Below are 18,975 nucleotides of genomic sequence, written 5' to 3' on the forward strand. Positions count from 1 at the left end.
ACTGATTTATTTCTAAATTGCTGACAAGTGCCGCTGCTTTGTGCGTGCCATTCAAATCAGCGTTAAGTGAAAACTTCATCTGAAAGCCTGACGGGCTACGTGAAAAGAAACTAGTCACAGTAATAACAGGGTTTCTGTATCGCCCTCACTCCATAAACAAAAGGCAGCTGCGGGAACACACGGAAGAGTAACGAATAAAGGTTGAAATGTTCAGTGTGAATTTCTGATCCACAGAGAGCAAAACTATGTTATTTTTCATCATGCTGCATTCAGATTATCTTTCTGTACTGTGGCAAAATCCTATGGATTCATAGAAGCATCGCCACACTGTTGTCCAAACCTTAAAGGATTTTAAAACTAGGTATAATGTGACATGTTTGATTCTAGAAATGTCCTCTTCTTCACTGAGACCGTTATTACAGAAGTCTGATAGAGAACCATGTCACGTGGGTGCATTGACAATCACGTGAAGTTGATGCTGCTACAATGAAGCGCCAGATTCTGCTTCACACAGATCTTCAACCTGGCAGCACAACAGCTCTACACAACACAATTTCAAGGTGGGCTCATGAAGATTCAGTGTCTGACCAAATGTGAAACGTGGTCCCTACTCCCTTTTTCTCCTCCGAGTTATAGCTTTAATCAATGCAGAATATTATGGTGTCACAGTGATGCTGACCTTTAAAATTTTGGTTATTTGAAAAAATTCCCTTAAGACCAAAAACATGTTTTGTGAGGTCGCAGTGCCATGGCCTTTGACAGCCAAAATCTGTCATCAGTTCATCCTTGAGTCCAAGTGAATGTTTGAACCGCTTCCTTCAAGGCGTTACGGAAATACTGCATTCATGAGAATGGGGCAGAAGGCTGGTCGACCTGAAAACAAAAATGTCTCTGGCCACTTTCGAACCACATGATTACATTTAATACTGTTGAGCATCATTGATTTTAGATCATCAGAGTTGACCATAAATAATTCTTTGGTGGGGTAAGTAGCTTAAGAAGATGAATAAGTTATTTTTTGATTCAACTGCTAGATTATTAATTAATTGGAATCGATCGGGCATTCAATTCATATCAAGCTACTAATTAAAAGGAGAAATACATGACAGCACTGAGAAATGACCCTTACGGACAAAAAATGTATTCCAAAATTATTTGAAGAGGGAAAGTGTTAAAAGCAATAATTAAAAGCACACACATGCACACACATGTATGCATGTATTCAAACTACAGCCAGGTGTGCTACGATCACGTATGTCCTAATCTTTATGAACTGGGTAAACGATCATAACAAAAAAAAATTGTCCCCTACTGCAACAAAACAGCACAATTCAACAACACAAATAAAATGTTTTAATTAACTATATATATATTTAAATGTATTCTTCTCATGATACACATTTTGTGATAACACAGTTAAAAGCATAATTTAATGTGAGCACATCAGATCCAGCCAATAAATATGTAAATGATTATTTACTAAGTTCCTTACTCTTGTCGAGTATTGGCATTTCCTAACAGAAGCTTTGACATTGAAAGCAAACTGTCAGCAATGATGAACTGGTACAGCTCAAAAAAAAAAAAAAAGGCTGAACAAGAGGTTCTGATGACTAAAGCAGTCTTCTGTGACAATGGCCTCATGGCCGTGCATGTTAAATACAAAATGAAACATCCCAGTGCCCTTAGACTGCATAAAAGTTAACGCTGCTTGGACTCATTCTTTCCAAAGTTAAGCTAATTCGAAAGGAGAATCTCTGGAATATTCTTATGCAACATATTTATACAACACCAGTCAGCAGAGTCATAAAGGGCAAAATATTTATTACCAAAGAAATCTGGTCGACAAATAACCAATGATTTGTTTATAATCTCAATTTGCAGTAAAGTCGTGCAGACAACATTTTTTTCCAATGGGTAAATGACCCTGATAAGGAACACATGTATATAATAAACTCATAAGAATATCCCATCCACATATTAGTGTATATTTATTTTCAATGGCCAGACAAAGTTTGGCCATCTCTTGTGAAGTGTCATTATAGAGAAAAACATGTATACAGCTAAAAGATTGAGGATCATTGCTCAATGCAAGGCTGCCCATGATCTCAACTTATCGTGAGATGCTTTGTTAAATCTTATGGGGGAAAAAAAAATATTAGTTGATTCTGAGGGCAGCCACGGACAAGATATGGACCTGTTCAAATTGAAGTGATGATTGTATGTGAGAAAGTGGATTTGTCATTCAGAACGTAACCAGCCGGGGCTGCCACAATCAACGGCCGCTCCAGACGAAGGGAGGGGGCGTAACAAAGGATTTCACGCCCGTCTATAAGTCTATGATCACCATATCTGGATTGCAAAATCCTGACTTTCCAAAAATCTTGATAAAAACATGCACTATAATACATTCAGACAGGGACATCAAAAGTAAAGTTTATCATTAAAACCCACAGCGAGTCCTTTGAATCACTTCAAGAGAAGTTTCACTTAGAAAATGAACCGGGAAACTTTTGATGGCAAGTGAAGTCTAGCAGGATCTTTTTATTTTTTATATATATATATACTTTGCTTTCCTGTACTCATATCACACTTAGGTGTAGATAACAGCCTAACGTGAAATGAATAAGACAAGAAAAGCCAGACAGAAGCTCGACAGAAAACAAACTCATGTTTTTAAGTTTGTATGTAAAACTGTGTCAACACCTGTTTTTAAGAATCCCACATTGTGCTGGGCATAACGTTTTCTCTCTTAAAAATATACTCAACATCTTGTAAGCACATCATGAAGCATAAAAATCCATCGAAATAAACTGAACTGAAACTCTGCAAATACAGTATGTGTATGTTGTGCCACTGTGACATATTACCCTCATTTAGTGTTAAGATGATTCAATCAGCAAATTATGGTTATAGAGCAAAAGTAACTTTCTTAAACCTTTTAACCAGAACTAATATTCTCTGTTGGTTGTGACAACACGTAAACACCACAAACCACACCAAAGAGAATACGACCAGCTATAGTCTAAAAAGGTAAACAAGAATAAATAATGTGTCTCTTCAGCTTCCTCGATGTGACCCTTTGTTAGCTGTGCAGACGGGGTGGATGCCACACAAATGAAAAAATGTTCCTCACCTGTTGTCAGACGGTAGAAGGGAAAGCAGTGCCAGCGACGACAGCTTCCTCCTTTCAGGCTGAGTGATATTGTCCATGCGGTCGACCCACATCTCTATCACACTTCCCAGCAACTGGTCCACCTGATGGGGAAAGGGGGAGATGGACACAAAGAGCATGTGATGACTCAAGAAACAAAATAACTGATCTGTATTTATTTTTATATTTAAAAAAATGTGGGTTTAAAAGTCAACTAAATTGTTCTGCCTCATTTACATCCATACCTTGTCCTCAATCATCAAAACCACTTTGGTATGATGGAATGACAACTGAGAGCGACAACTCTTGGACTTTCATTTATTAAGATAAAGACGGCAATGTTGGCGAAAATTAATTTTGCTCTGGGTAACAAAAAAAACAAGTTTCACCGTGAAGAGTGGTGACTCTACACTTCAGGGCATGGAAAAGTTGCCATTTGAACTTCCTCATTACTTTCAGCCTTTTTCAAAATGATTCTCTTTTAACAGGCACCGTGGCCCTGTCTCACACAGACATTCAAAGAGACTGTGCTGAGAAGACAGAAATTAAGGGCAAACGTCAAGCCTCACCTCCTGGCTGCACTCAGAGGCCATTTGAGTGAGCAGAGAGGAGAAGAAACTGGAATTCTGGAGTAGGACACGGCCCATGATGCCGAGGTAGGTGGACATCACCACGGGATATCTCTGTACATCGCACACAAGACACACAACCATACGTGGATGCAGAATTGACCCGTGCACAAATGCTATTACATAAAGCACAGGTCATAATGCATGATAAGGCAGAACAGATTGAGACACTGACAGCAAAATCTTGGAGGGCAAACAATGAGCCTTATCCAATTTTATCAATAAATGCCACTATACACTGTCTCCATAAAAATCTATTGTACGTGACAGAGAAGGACAATTTGTAAGAACACACAGGGATAGTCTCATTTTAAGGTTTAATAAGTTTAAACGTTTGGTAAAAGCTGCACATGTGGAATACTGCAAGTAAAAATGCAACACAGTTAATGAAGGTATCCTTATATGCTACTTTGATGTACTTTTATTTTATATAATCCCAACCAAGATCTGTTCAAAATGTAAAGTATAAGACTCACCTCGCCGTCCACAATGCCCCTGAAGACAGCTGGCAGCAGGGGCTGGAACATGTGGGCTCCCAGGAGGGGGCTAACCTTTAAAGCTACCTCTACCACCTGCAGAGAGGGAGGAAGAGGGGACACTGATAAAGAGAGAGAAGTAAGGAAAAGTTGAATGGTAGAAAATAAATAACCTAGAGGGAGAACCAGGGAGGGATTGTGCAAAAAACATAGGATGATGTTAAGATGGTGTGGGATGACATTGGGAAGCAAACATGAGTTAGTTGGAGCTTCTTTTTAGAGCGAAACTGAAAGAGTGATGAAAATCCTCCTTTAAATGGTGGGTCTGACCTACATTATGTGGCAGGTAAGGTTGGTCTCTTAGGGTTTCATATAGCTAAGAAACTTGAACGCTTAGAACCAGGGACAAAAAACAAAACAAAGGCACAACGCAACAAAAGAAATGTTCGGAGTAAAAGATACAGTGACAGCAGCAGTGTGCTATCCATCGCTTTGTTCACACATACTTGAGTTGTACAACATGTGATTTTGGCCACAGAAACTAATCTCAAAGGAGAGGATGAAAGGATCTTCCCATCCTCATTAGGCTTCCCATAATTAGACTGCAACATGAATCCAGACCGCTTGAACTTAACAACAGTGTAAAATTATATAATTTGTAACATTACAAATGATGTTTCTGGAAAAACTAAAACCTCAGATGAGAATATTCAATTTCAATGTCAGCAACCAAACTTGAAGCGCAGATAGGGACAGTGACATGCTCACATCTGTCTCTTTGAGGATGAACTTTTCAACGAGACGCACACTGATTAGTCTGATCCCTCTGTTCTGAGTGGGTCGACACACAATGATCTGTTGAGTGTTCACGTTCTGAAGGCTCATGTTGTGTAGGCTCACGTTGTGTAGGAGCCAGATGTGCAGTAATGTCACTGTGCTTTACTAAGCTAAAGCTTTATGTTCTCATGGCTACTCTGCATGAAAAAAGAAATGGTCCTGCCCTTTTAACCCATCGTGTATCACACTTCATAACACAACCATGCAGTGTGTGCATCTCCCACCATGTATTGGTTTTGATGTTGATTGCCTGCTGTTTAGGGAAACACAAGAAGCACTTTGCTACCTAATTTCATCACTGCCACCTTTCATGTGCAATATGTATTTATTCATTTAATTTCAATTCTAATTCATTAGTTCTAAGAATATCAACACTGGTCAGTCTGAGTATGTTTGTGTGTCTGCGTGTTTATGCAGCATTTTATGCTGTGCGTGTGTGTACGTACCTTGAGCACTTGGACCTGTCCCTCATTCGTGATGTCTTTGAGCAGATCGCAGAAAGATCGACACAAAGATTCTGCATAGTTCTGGAAATGTACAAATCCACACACATTGAGGTGGAACTGCTTATATACTGAACATGATTTGTAGTGTTTCACTTGACATAGAGCATGTTCGAGACTCTCACCTGCAGAAACTCTGTGGCAGACAAGTATAAGTAGGCGTTGACGATCTGAAAGCAGGTGCGCAGGTTCTCGGAGCTCAACTCTGAAACAGAGCATCAGATTTTACACTTTACCGAACTGGACCAAAGGGTTTCATTGATTGACAGAGGTAGGAACAGGGGGAAAAGATACATGGATGGTCTTACTAGCTTTGTTCTTTGAGAGTTATCAAAATGCACATGTTTTGTTCTGGGAAATGTTTAGTGTTTATACGGCGTGGTTAAAGATAGTCAAATATTACTAGTTTCATCCACTTTGAGTAAAAGCTTTAATTTAAAAGAAGAAGAAAAAAAAAAAGACGTCCACGAGAAGGAATCATATTTTTATCAGGCAGTTTCCAGTGATCTTTAAAATGAGAGCAGAACAAGCTACAATGAAAACATGGTAACTGAGGCACCTCAAATATGAGGTTCTTCAAAATGAGAAGAATTAGCTTCTCATATATTTATGACAATGTTGTTTCCTTTATTCTGTAACAGGTGCTTTGATTTTCTTTCTTTTTTAATGCATGAGTGCATCTACATGTCTCTAGACTGAGCTTTTAAACACAGTTATAGATAAACTTGATGCAGCAAATTGGCATTGTTAAATTGGCATAATTAACTGATGGGTTGAGGATTATATATTGTATACTATATAGGAGCTTACCTTACTTAATGAGAAGTAGGAAGCAGAGTCTCAACGAAAAGGGCTGAAGTTCATAATTTACAGTTTTCTTGGAAACAATACCAGGGAGCATGTTTTGGCAAACTGATATTAACCAAATGGAAAGAAACCACAAGATATTCACAAGCGGTCGATGCTATAACACAGGGTTGGGTAAGGTTCGGTCTACATACGCCCTGCTAAAGAATTTCATCAAGCCCACGAGACTTTGCTTCTCGGTAAAGTCTTGGTGCCCAACAAGCAGCTTTTACAAGACTGCAATGAGACAGAGACAAAGGTTATGTAGGTGGTGAGCAAGCTAATAGCTTACAAGCTGAAATCTCAGCATTTGTTTGGGCCGCAGAGCTATCAGGTAAAATTATTGCTATCAGGTAAAATTATTCCAAAGCGTCAGTTTGTCTCAGAAAACCATCTGAGAAAACGCTGACAGACACTGCAAGGAATTTCTCTCTTGTCAGCCCTGCGATGGAAGAACAGAAATGAGAAACACCACCCAACTACACATGGATACTGGGTGAACAATTTTAGATGTATAATTTGATGTCACAATGTACAGTACAGAGTGCTGAGTGTGTTTACATGGTCACATGTGCAAATGTGTTGGGAAGGAGGAAATATTGCTTTGCAAACTGAGCCACAGTAATGGTGGCGACAGCACCACACAACACTGCCCGTGCAGTTTGGAAAAATCACTCCCTGACACCTTAAGAGACATGCTAGCAGTTAGCGCGTCCGTCTCCCATACCCGACCAGTGCAGTCAAAACATCATCAGCAAACAATCTTTCTCCAACATCGCTTGCCGCCCGTTTAAGTTTTAAATGAATAATGACCAATCGTTCACCACAACTTGCTTTTACAGCAGTAGAGTTGTAGAAAAGTAGAAAAGAGAGAAGGGACTTAGAAGAAATAGCTCCACAGAAAGATGGACAGAGAGGAACAGAAAATACACACACACGCACACACCTGCATGCCGACACACCCTCCCAAAACGGTCACCCCTCCAGAGACCAACACCTGCATGAATAGTTTGAAAGTAACACGGGCTGACAGGGTAGCGGCATCCAACACCTGGAGTGATTGTTTACTTCATACAAGTTTACAGGGTAGCTACAGTGATTCTAACATCTAGGGCAGAACTTACAAAGGGAACAAAGGGACCAGATAAAGCAAATCTATTTAAACATTTGCACGTATGAAACAGTTTTTTTAGAGGGTTAAAATCAGAACATTTGATTTGGGGTCAAAATGAGGGTGCAGTAATTCCTTTTCCAGTAGCTGTCTTAGTAGTAGCAGATGAGGTCCCATCTGACTATGCAGGTATATACAGGTGATATTAATGTTGATGTTTGGCCGAGCCATCTGCCAGCTACAGTGAGGTAATAAAGGTAATGTACGCTGCCATCTGTTTTCAGCACAGGTACACAGGGGGCCTATTTAGTCAGCACATCAGCCTACAAACATACTGTAGTATGGTGCAACATTACACTAAACGCATGGAGTTTGCAGGCAAGCTTGGGGATAATAGATCAAGAGAGACAATTGATGATTTTAAAACCAAAGCAGCTACAAAGATAGGCAGGAGCTGCAAGGGAGAGAGGAATGGCCCAACCTGGCCAACTTGTCGGATGAGAAGTGGAGGACACGCACTGGAGTTTGTAGTTGTCGCAGAGGGCAAATGTGGATCTGATCTGCTGTGGCATACATTTAAAAAAAAAAGAAAGATGTGAAGCCAACAAAATGGAGGATGAATTTCTACAGCTCTGTGTCTCGTGGAAAGCTCGGATAAAGCTCAACAGCCTCCCAGACGGACCTTCGCTCGGGTGGCCTCCAGGTTCGCCCATCTGATTTCTATTCATGTCAATATAACCAACCGGAAGCCGAGTGTGACTAAAAAAAAAAATGGTTCTCTTCTCCGTGCCTGTGGAAACGTATTTTATCGCATTGGAATGAGGCAATATGATTACACTCAAAGCGACTTAATATTTTATCTGCAAGTAGAGTCACATGTGCTTCATTTGTTTTTAGTACAAAGGCAAAAACCTGAGGTAAATACATGCCAACAGCTTTCTCGTTACCACCACATGGACTGTCAATACTTGCCTTGCTGATAAGCTGTGCACAGACTGGGGCAATATCCTCTGAAGGAGTTTTGTATGAATATCAATACAAGAGGAGGGAGAGGTACAACTATTCATATGGGGGGGGGGGGGGGGGGGGGGGAATGAATTGAATTCTCATTCTGTGCTGAAGGTAGGTCAGGCAGCTCAGAGCACTGAGCCTCGGACTTCATAAGACTTTCATTATCTCGCGCCTTCACTATTGCGAATGTACCCAAGGCACCCAGAGTGTCCATGTATGAATACAAACAGCCTGACAAAACAACACTGCATCTGGTTATTGGAGGTAAATTCACGTCCATGTCCACAATGCATTGCCATGCTTTTTCTGTGATAGCAATAAAACAGGATCAAGAGGAAGGTGGGTTTACTGAGACTCAACTCAACTTCTGCATATATAAACTGTAACAATACAATTTTAAAAAAGCTGTGATCCTAGAGTTGTAATACTGCAGGTTACACAAAGGTCACTTCCCTTAACCTTATAACTGCAACGTCGCCTTACAAAAATAAATGAAATACAACAGTTGTGCTGTGATTTTGGCTATATTTACATGCACAATGATCAGTGAGAAAAAGTTCCGAGCGAAGGATTATCCTTTCTTACTTTGTACACATAGTGCACAGCCTCCGTCTGGGTGACACTGCTGCTCCACTTCTCAGCCGATTATTGAACATAGTTGAGGGATGCCCCTCTCACTTGAGGGGCAACACTGGCGACTCTCTTCTACAGGGAGCAGCTACACTTTGTCCAGAAAGTTATTCAATTTGTCTGATTTATCAGCAGCATTTGCATGGAAGCAAAAATATATATATATATATATATATATATATATAATATTGGAAACCAATTACCAAATAATAATATAAAATAAATATTAGAAAAACACCTAGTGAAGATTTAGTCTAAAACAGAAGAGACTGTTTTGACAAATCAATGCTATAAATGCAATTCAATTTTCACAAAGCCAGAGCAAGCAAGCAAGCACACACCAAATAGTCACAAAAACAGCTGCTAAAGCACTGATTAAGCTGTAGTCTGTACATCCTTCATAGCCCTGGGCATATGCTGCACAATCCGCTTCGGTTATCAACATTAACAGGAAAATGAGCCTCACATCTGACTGTGATAACGGCCTCTGAAGTGCCTCTAATGGTTGTTGGGGACACTGTTAAAAAATTCTGGTTATCTTCCAAAACCAATTTTTCGTGATTGGGTTGCCAATGTCATTGAAGCCAGCCAGCCACACAAAGTTTGAGTTGAGTTGAGCTCTAGTTTGGAGTTTTAAAAAGCAATAAAATGCCTAAACAAAAATCTTTTTAATTTAAGAAAATTAAGAATAGGTAAAACGTGTTTTATCGTGGAGTGCTGATGACAGCGTGCTGCACTTCTGTAAGACTTTTTTTTTAAAGTAAAACAGTACCGCCGCAGTCCCACAGAGACCATAGATCTTACTTTGCCAGGTTTTACTATACACAAAGGAAAAACATGAGAAGCAACATGGCCAACAGAAGCCTCGGCTACAGTTCCAAGATGACAAGCTTACTCCCTTTGGTGTTCCAGTGAGTCTTGGATGAGTAATCATGTTTGACAGGAGCAAGAAGAGCTCGGCAGGGGATTGAATGATGTGGCAAAAATCAACTTTACTAGGTAGAACCCCAACGTATGAGACAAAAGCAATGATGAGAAAAAACAGAAAATGTCCATCAATGTGTCAAGTAAAGATCTGAAACATCTCTGGATGTTGAACAGGGTAAAATAATCTGGGCTGATACGGACTGCAAAGAAGGATAAAGGTATAGGAGCAATATAATATTGAACTTATAAAAAAAGTTGAACACAGATTTACAATAAATCAACTGCCAAACAGTGTTTATGTGCCGTGAGCGCAGATCAAACTACCAACTTTTCTGAGAGCTGCAAATAAAGTCAGTGCTTCTAGTTGAGAAGCCCGTATAGAGGTTTCCCTCTCAAGAGGATGTCCAGATTGATCCATGGAGAACATTAGCCGGGCCGTGAACTGGGAGTCCACATTCTGAGGCGTGTTGGACAATCCCTCACAGAGTTTTCACATGAAAAAGATGAGGCTGAAACCCCTTTCAATACAATATCATTGATCTTGTGTGGATGGTCTGACACATCTTTGGATGCAGCAGTTGCTAATTGATAATGTGCTCATCAAGCGATGTTTTGCACTGCCAAAATTATTACTGTACAGCCACTTCAGCAAGGTTGTGTTCCTTCTTTCTATTCTAATTCATTCACCTGTTGCAGAGACTTAACTGTTAGTTAAGAAGTTTAGAAGACTAAACTAACGCTTATTGTAAAATAAAAAAAGCATGGAAATTAACAAACACCTGAGAGCTATCACTTAAGCTCACACTAATAAGTATATTGCCCCCCAAAAAACTTACCTGCTCACTCTCCATCATCACTGATCAGCGCACCACAAAGAGCTGAAATGTGCCCTAGTTCAGAGAGCGACGGTGGCAGTGATACAGAGCAGGGTGCTAGTCTCACAATTTAGCCAAGGCAAAGCTCCTGACATTCTAATTAGGGAATTTGCTGCTCCAGTTTAGCAATGATGGAGCGAGGCTCTTTATCAGGGAGGCCAGGCCACATACCTGGCAAGCGGTGACACCACACCGAGCCAGACTCTCTCAACAGCCCACATCCCTCCTCTGCTCTCCACGGGCTAAATAAATGAACCAACGGATGTTTTGGTGAAAACCAGCCAAAGATGATGACTGACCAAAGTTTGACAAAAAAAATAAAAATAATCCAATATGATTTTCACAATTAACATTAAGCATCAGTATATGTGAATAAATGTATACATGTTTTAAGTAAAATGTCCCTATATTTATTTGTAAGTCAAAGGGGCAAACCAAATTTACTGATTAGAAGGATTTTGTTAAGAATTTAAAAGAAACAATATCATCACAGTGAAAAACACAAAAAGTATGCCACCGCACTCCTACAGAGTTTCTTTGGATGAGAGAACAGAGGTTTGGATCTATTCAATGTGCAAATGTTTAGAACAGAGATGGAGATTAAAAGGAGGTCAGAACTCTCATTTCAAAGCATTCCTGACCTTGGAAACAACAGTTGAGGAGACAATCTTGGATGGTCCAAAGTTGATTATTGGTATCCATCCTTCAAGCCACAATGAAAGCCACCAGTAATTTGGCAGCTGATCAGCAGGCACAAATTACTTGACAGATCTTCATCAATCATGCTGAGGCAATAAGGACTGACATTATCCCAGTGCAACAATCAGACTTCTATTACCTCCTTTAAACAGTAGCGAGTCTCTGTGGGTTTTTTAAATGCAGGTAAACCCGCTAAAAAAAATAAGGCGATTGACTCCTTTCAATCGCCTGTAGGGGAGGGTTTTTTCCCCAGTGACTCATGATCGATGTCACAAAGGCACCTAAAACCAACGTGTCAACAGAAGAAAGCACCATGGAGACCAGTGACCATCAGTGGTCATCAGTGCCTGTAGACACGCCAAAATAAGGAAGGACAAGAAACTAGAGGGTTCAACCGGTGTTAATGTTTCTATAACTGCTGATCGGAGCCGGAGCCGATAAAAACCTGTCTACAGTCATTTGATTAACTATTCCCACTAGACAAAAGCCAGATGTTAGTAGGTTTTTTTGACCAATGGAAAAGGTGCTGCTTTGGTTCATTGCCTTAGTTTACCTTTGTTCCTTCAGCATTAGTTAACAGTGAAAAGGGGGCTCTCTTATCTTCCCAGTCATTCACGTCCAAGTTCTTTAGAGCTAACCTCCAGAAAATCACCTTCCATTTTGTGTCACTTCTTCATCAGTTGTCCCTGCCATCACTTCTTAAATCCTTCATTTTCATCTACCACCTCCTTGTTGTTTTACCAATTGCTCCCTTCTCTTTATACTCTTTAATTCCTACCTCCTCCATTTCATCCATCTGTGACTGTATTCTTTGAGTTCTTTGCTCTTCGGTGTCCCACGGATTCCCCATACACGCCATAAATGATCAAATGCTCCAGTAAGCCAATAAGGCTACACTTGTGTTCATATTAGTCTGACTCACTCGTTATGTGCAGAAGCACCAAATCAATACTGTTACACACACACACACACACACACACACACACACACACACACACACACACACACACACACACACACACACACACACACACACACACACACACACACACACACACACACACACACACACACACACACACACACACACACACACACACACACACACACACACACAACAGCAAGCGAGGTGTCCCAGTGCTCCAGGCCATGATGAATCATCCAGCCATTTCTATTCAATCTGCCACCACATACAGCTACCTATAGACCCTCCCCCCCAAAAAATAACTCTGTCTCCTTGAGGCAACTGCAAATCCACAACTGTGGCCTTTGCAAGCTGTGAGGGCTGTGAAGTGATACAATTATGAAAAGTAAGCCCATGTCCGTGGATTGCATCAACTTTTTTCCTCATTTTCATGGTCTGTGATTCAAAAGTATTTGATCATTTAGATTGACCAGCTTTTTTTTTTTTCCATCTCAGGCTGTTTTAATGTGTAATGTTTTCGGTGTCACACACACACACAGCCAATATTTGTACTCATGTAAATCAAACTTTCCAAAATGCTAAAATGGATGCCTTACTTTTGATGTTATTGTGACACCCTGTCTTCCAAGCATTAATTCAATGTATAAGGTAATGCAAAATGCCATGAAGTTACTCGAGAGGAAACAAATGCAAACTCATTTGCACACAAACACACACACACACACAAGTACAAAGACACACACAAATACTGCCGGGTATTCCAGCAAACAAAGAAATTTCACCGAGCTCACCCAACAAAGCCGACATGTTCTGGAAAATTCTGAGTAGTTCTGGCGTGACAGCCGGGCTGTTCTCCAAAGTCACAAACCTGCATGGTTGCAAACAGAGGAGAGAGAGAGAGCAAATGAGGAATAAAACCGAAAATGGGAGAATTTGTGAGAGAAGAGTGCAAAAGGAATAGATTAGATGTGGCAAAGGAAAATGGGAAGATATAAATATAACACAAAATATTACAGAGACAGAAACAAGAGGAGAACATGGGCAACACAAAAGTGGAAAAAAAACCAATACAAATGGATAAGTGGTGTAAAAGAAAAACAGAAAAGGAAGGAGTAAGAGGGAAAACATCAGTGGTTTGCTCATTGTGAAGATAAACTTGATTAAAAAGAAAATTTATATAAATTAAGACGAGAAAGAAAAAAAAAGTCTTTACATCTAAATCAAAACATGGTGATGACATGAATTTACCGGGCCTTTCTCCTCATTTCTCCTCATCATGAGGCAATGCTGGTGGGTTTTCACCTGCAACTAATTCTGAAAATGACGCATGAATAACTGATTTGATGCATTCTCCACAGATTAATGGGGGGGGGGGGGGCAAGATGTAAAGATACTGGGAGAAACACAGAAAGAGCAAAACCAGCTGATAAAAAGGAAGAGAAAATGACATTGACTTTGTAAACAAAGAAAGCCAATATTTAGGACATGGCTGTTTATCAGGCAGGATGAAAGATTGGAAAGAGATATAAGACTGTGGCTTTGTGCTACAAGCACACAGAGCATGCTGAGCAGTGTAGCTCTCCTCTGGGATAGACAGACAAAGAGAGATTAAGAGGGGAGTTAAAAAGAGAAAGAGATGATTGGAACGGAACAAAAGGTAAACCTAGCAAATCCTATTCTACTGACAACCCTTTTTTTGTTGTTGACTATTTTACAAGAGATTCTTGAGATAGCTTTGATATGACATGTGCCCAACACAACAACATAAAGGCAAGACTGAGAGCCACATAAATTATGAGCCGCTTCATAAAAGTTGCCAGTGTGTCAAAGTGTTTGCACTTAGCTCCCACGTTAATCAGCCAATATCAAAGTTAAGTTTCCATTAGTTAGAAACAAATTTCTATCATCATAGAGGATTTCAACATAATTAGGCCTATAATTGAGGGAAAATGCAAAAACATTATATAATACAGCAGACAATTTGAAAAGCATCAAAGCAGCTGCCATAATCTAATTTAAAAAGTGAATTACCTCTTTATCACCACCACATCAGTCAGAGTTTGTGTTACCGGCGTGGCGTGCATTACTTCAAGTCCTTTTTAATAAACCAGTTTTAATCTCACTCTTCAGAATATTCTCATGTGGGACTTCTTGGATTACATAGAAGAGCATCCTGAAGTTTGATTGAAATATCTTGTATGGGTTATTGTCATGAGTTAATCACATGCATATTTGGAGCAAAACTGGTTCCCAGATATGGACATTGGTTCATAGTTGGAAAAAAAAAAAATTCTAATGTCCATGCTTGCTGGAAAATTACATGCTTTTGGAAGCTCTGCAGTTGTCTTTGGTGCGTCAACTATCAACCAATTTTTTTGTGTGGATGAGAGGCACAAAACACAGGAAAATGTCTGTGTTGCAAAATATCCATAGCAGTGTTGAGGGCTTAGTGCTTGGTAAATGTCTGCCTTCTGCCTTTCTTTATCTCTGTGCACGTGTGTCCATACCAAAGCTCCAGTCCATCCTCCAGCAAATACACATGTGGCGGCTGGGAAACATCGGTGCTCAGCTGGATGACAGGCAGGAGGAAAGGGTACAGGTTCTTACTCTCTGCTCCGAGGCCCTGTGAAAACAAAGAGATGCGGAAACTTGACAGAGATACAGAAAAAAAGTTTTAACTTAATGATCATCTGTGCAGAGTGGAACAGTTTTTTATGTTCATTGTATGGCCTGTGGTGAGGGGCCCATTTACATCATATGGATTGAGGAAAAGGGCTCGGAAACTAACTGACTCTCCACTTATTGGTCATACACATTTTAATGGCATTTCAGGTGACATGGGGCTTAAGAAGCATATTATAGAAGTTTCCTTGGAGGGAAAAAATGCTCTGAAGAGTCTGATGCACAAACCACTGTGTTACACATGAACGTGACAGCACGTGACTGTGTGCCTGCACTGTGAGATAGAGAAGGAGCAGCTGAACAATGAGTGTCACCTTGACCCGTACAGTACCACATGACTTTAAAAGTCATGGAGGAGAGTGCTGCAGGGAACACAGCTGAAGACTTGAGCCAAAAAAGTTTTGAAAGCGCGTAGTCAAGGATTTTACTAAACGTTTCTTACATTGAAGTTGAAAGACAAAATGTAGTTACCTCCACCACAACTTAATCTCACCACTTTAACTGATTATTCAAAGTCGGTTTGATGGAATAACCATATATATCTGGACAAACAGTACAGTAGATAACAGTAGATAACAGTGGCTGTAGCCTTAATATGCGTCAGTGAACTGAAGTAATCATGATGTGTTATTATTGCTTGTTATCCATTTTATTATTATTACTGTTATTGTTACTTTTATCATTATCACACGAGTAAAGATTGTATGCGCTATTATTTTCCTCAGAAACCAGCTAGAAAAGAGAAGATGCATTCTTCAAGCCATTTGGATGTTATTTGGAAAAACTTTTGTGTTTTTTCCATCTAAATTTAAACAATGATTAAAAATGTTGATTATATATATAAACACAGTGTATATATATATCTAAATGTACATTTTATAGAACATGTGTAGAAAGACAGACAGAACACACTGTTGCCTCACAACAAGATGGTTCTTTTTAGAATATGCAGACGAGGTCGAGGGCTTTCCATGTGGTGTTCTCCATGTGCCTGCATGGGTTTCTTCCGTCGTGCAGGTTAGGTAAACTGGTGACTACGTTGCCTGTAGGTGTGACTGTGGGCATGAACGGTTGTTTGTCTCTGTGTGCCAGCACTGTGATAAATCTGGCGAGCCGCCAAGGGTGTCCGCCACCTCTCGCCCAATGTCATCCCCCAGATTGCTACTTCTCTTTGTATATTAGTTCAACTATTACGCATGTTCCAATCTTGAGGTTTGTTCTGTAATTCATTTTTATAATTATTTTTGGATCAACCACAACGATTGAGTTCCCATGACCAATAAGTTTTGTGTGTGCTTAATAAGAGGCAAAGGATAACCTACCCTTGAGCAAAACTGTCAGTGCAGTTTATGCAAACACAAGAGAAAAAAAACACCCAAGATGCCAACTGCAGCACCGACAGTCATGTTTAGCCCAGCTTATGAATTATGCCCTCTGAAAAAGTCTTTCCCCTTGAAACATCACTTCCATCTTCTTCAGCCACACACCCACAAACTCTTGTCTGTTGATGAAAACGTAACCACTGTCTGACACCGTGCGCTATCCAAGCACCCCATCACTTTGAGTTTTACTTATCCACTTTGTATATTCGCAGAAAACAGTCACAAGAGAGAATGTGGGAGAGAGTGACGAGGAGAGGTGCTGGATGTGTGTGTGTGGTAGTACTGAAGGAATTAATCTGTCTGAAGGCACAGTGGATCCAGAGTTGGGTCTGTGAACTGCCAATATTGTTTCAAAGATGGCATGACATTAATTTGGCCTAAATATGCTCCCGCCTGCATCTGTGTGGGAGTGAAAGAGAGAGAGCTAAGCTCAATTCCCCCTTGGCGCGACCCGGTTTCCCAATCAGAAGCAAAAAAGCAGCCAGTCTCTTGCAGGCAAAATGCATTTTTGAAGAGAAAAAAAACCAAGCCAACAAGCTGGATCTCATGAGCTTGAGAGCAGACTCAATGCTGCCTGAGTCAAAGTCAAATAGTCAAAAACATTCGACAGGGTCTCATCTCCACCTTGCCATGAGTAAGTCAGTGCCCCGCTGTTCCCTGCAGTCTCATCTCATCACTTCCTTACAGTGTTCCTAGCATACAGCTGTTAAAATATGTTATATAAGTTTGTTTTGTTTTTTAATTCAATGGTATCAGAGCGGTACTCTATATCGGCCGATACATAAAGTGCAGGTATTGGAATAGGAAGGGGAAAATGGATCAGAAAAACTAGTTTTTAGTAGAACCATAACAAAAGAACCAGTTAAGTTTTGGTTTATTTATTTTTGACGGCATCCTTCGAACTTTTGCATCCTTTATTCCAACTCTTTTTGGACCACTATATGCACAGGGTCAGAAAATAGAACTAATCTGAAACTAGAGGTAAAACCAACCTTACGTTTTTATTTTATTTCTGTAACATCAGCATAATAGTATTTATTAGATATAATTAGTATGCAGCAACACAGTTGACTAGTCCAAGTCCCTTCAGCTGTTCGCTCTCGGTGCCTCATGCAGTTTTCCATATGTGTACTTGTGTTAACTCTCTCAAAGGGACTGGGTCTATCACTGAGCCTTTTAACTCCGACTGTGAAGTAATGCAGTGGCAGCCACACAGGGGTCCAAATCTTTCTTCAGGCTGCTACAGTGCTGTAAGGACGGGAGCATCTGTCTCAGACTATTTTCTTCCGTTAGCGATAAACCTGATTGATATTGAGGCAAACGAATCAAGAAAACCAACCTTACTTCTGAAAATAAAATATCATACAAGTTTGCCCACAGAAACGACTGAATCTTCACACGGCGCCTGACAAATATCAACCATTTATAAGTGCATGAACAAGTGATTCCGAGAATAATAAAGCAGGAAAGTCAGACAGAGCCTCCGCAGGTTGTTTATCCAGCCAAGTTGAAATTTATGGCAGGTGAGGGAAAAGTAAAAAAATTAAAACAAAAAAATAATTGGAATCACAGAAATCCAGCCGTTTTGGGGAAATTAACCTAAACCCAGGTCTCCCTCACAGGCAATTTGGAACTAGGCCTCAGCAACATGTGGCCAGAAAAGTAAAACAACACTTGCTGCCAGATTCCCTGAACAGTACCACCTGTCACACCGCAGAACCTGGTGATGCCGCTACAATTGAACAATGAACACTTGAAATGAAAGGAGCTATCAAACCCAGACAACAATTAATTAAGTTAATCCTCAGTTTTATTCTTGGCAACACATTCTTTGTTAATGTGTCGCTTATTTTAATTCCAATAATTTTGTTAATGGGCTCCCCTCTCTTGTGATCATGGATGAGACACGAGAGCTGGCTCGCTGCGAAACCAAAGTGAGCCGGCCAAATCTATGCGGTGGCTCCAAATCGTGAGTGCAGTGCATTTGGGAAAGAGGCTCATTCAGGCAGAAAACTCCTATCTCAATCAAAGGAGCATCTGCACACTTAAATCTGTTTTCCTCTAGTAAACTTCTATCAGGGAATGACAAGTCTACCAAACACCTATCCTAGAGGTAAAACAGTGCTTTTTCCTGGGCGTGACACTTTTATTGGTGTTTATTGTCACACAATGATGTCTCATGTTGTCTTGTTATTCTATTTCAGCCAGCATGTGGAACAGGTGTTAAGTGTGCAAATTTGCTGAGTGCTGGTTGGCTGATAATAATGTTTTCATGCACAAACACTGAACAT

The 18,975-nt window shown here is 40.2% G+C and overlaps 1 protein-coding gene across 4 annotated transcripts in view; it reads right to left on the reverse strand.

The window, feature by feature from the left end:
- ipo11 (importin 11) overlaps positions 1–18,975 on the reverse strand; it is an 89,636-nt gene that overhangs the window by 24,808 nt on the left and 45,853 nt on the right. For all 4 annotated transcript variants that reach the window (XM_035638798.2, XM_047328943.1, XM_047328942.1 and 1 more), the window contains exons 21-27: positions 15,128–15,243; positions 13,412–13,488; positions 5,722–5,801; positions 5,540–5,620; positions 4,257–4,352; positions 3,721–3,834; positions 3,134–3,255 (exon numbers count right to left, since the gene is read on the reverse strand). In XM_035638798.2, coding sequence (XP_035494691.1) covers positions 3,134–3,255; positions 3,721–3,834; positions 4,257–4,352; positions 5,540–5,620; positions 5,722–5,801; positions 13,412–13,488; positions 15,128–15,243 — 686 coding nt within the window. The remainder of the gene's footprint in view (positions 1–3,133; positions 3,256–3,720; positions 3,835–4,256; positions 4,353–5,539; positions 5,621–5,721; positions 5,802–13,411; positions 13,489–15,127; positions 15,244–18,975) is intronic.

This window comes from Scophthalmus maximus, chromosome 19 (genome assembly GCF_022379125.1).
Source record: "Scophthalmus maximus strain ysfricsl-2021 chromosome 19, ASM2237912v1, whole genome shotgun sequence".
In the NCBI taxonomy this organism is placed as follows: Eukaryota; Metazoa; Chordata; class Actinopteri; order Pleuronectiformes; family Scophthalmidae; genus Scophthalmus; species Scophthalmus maximus.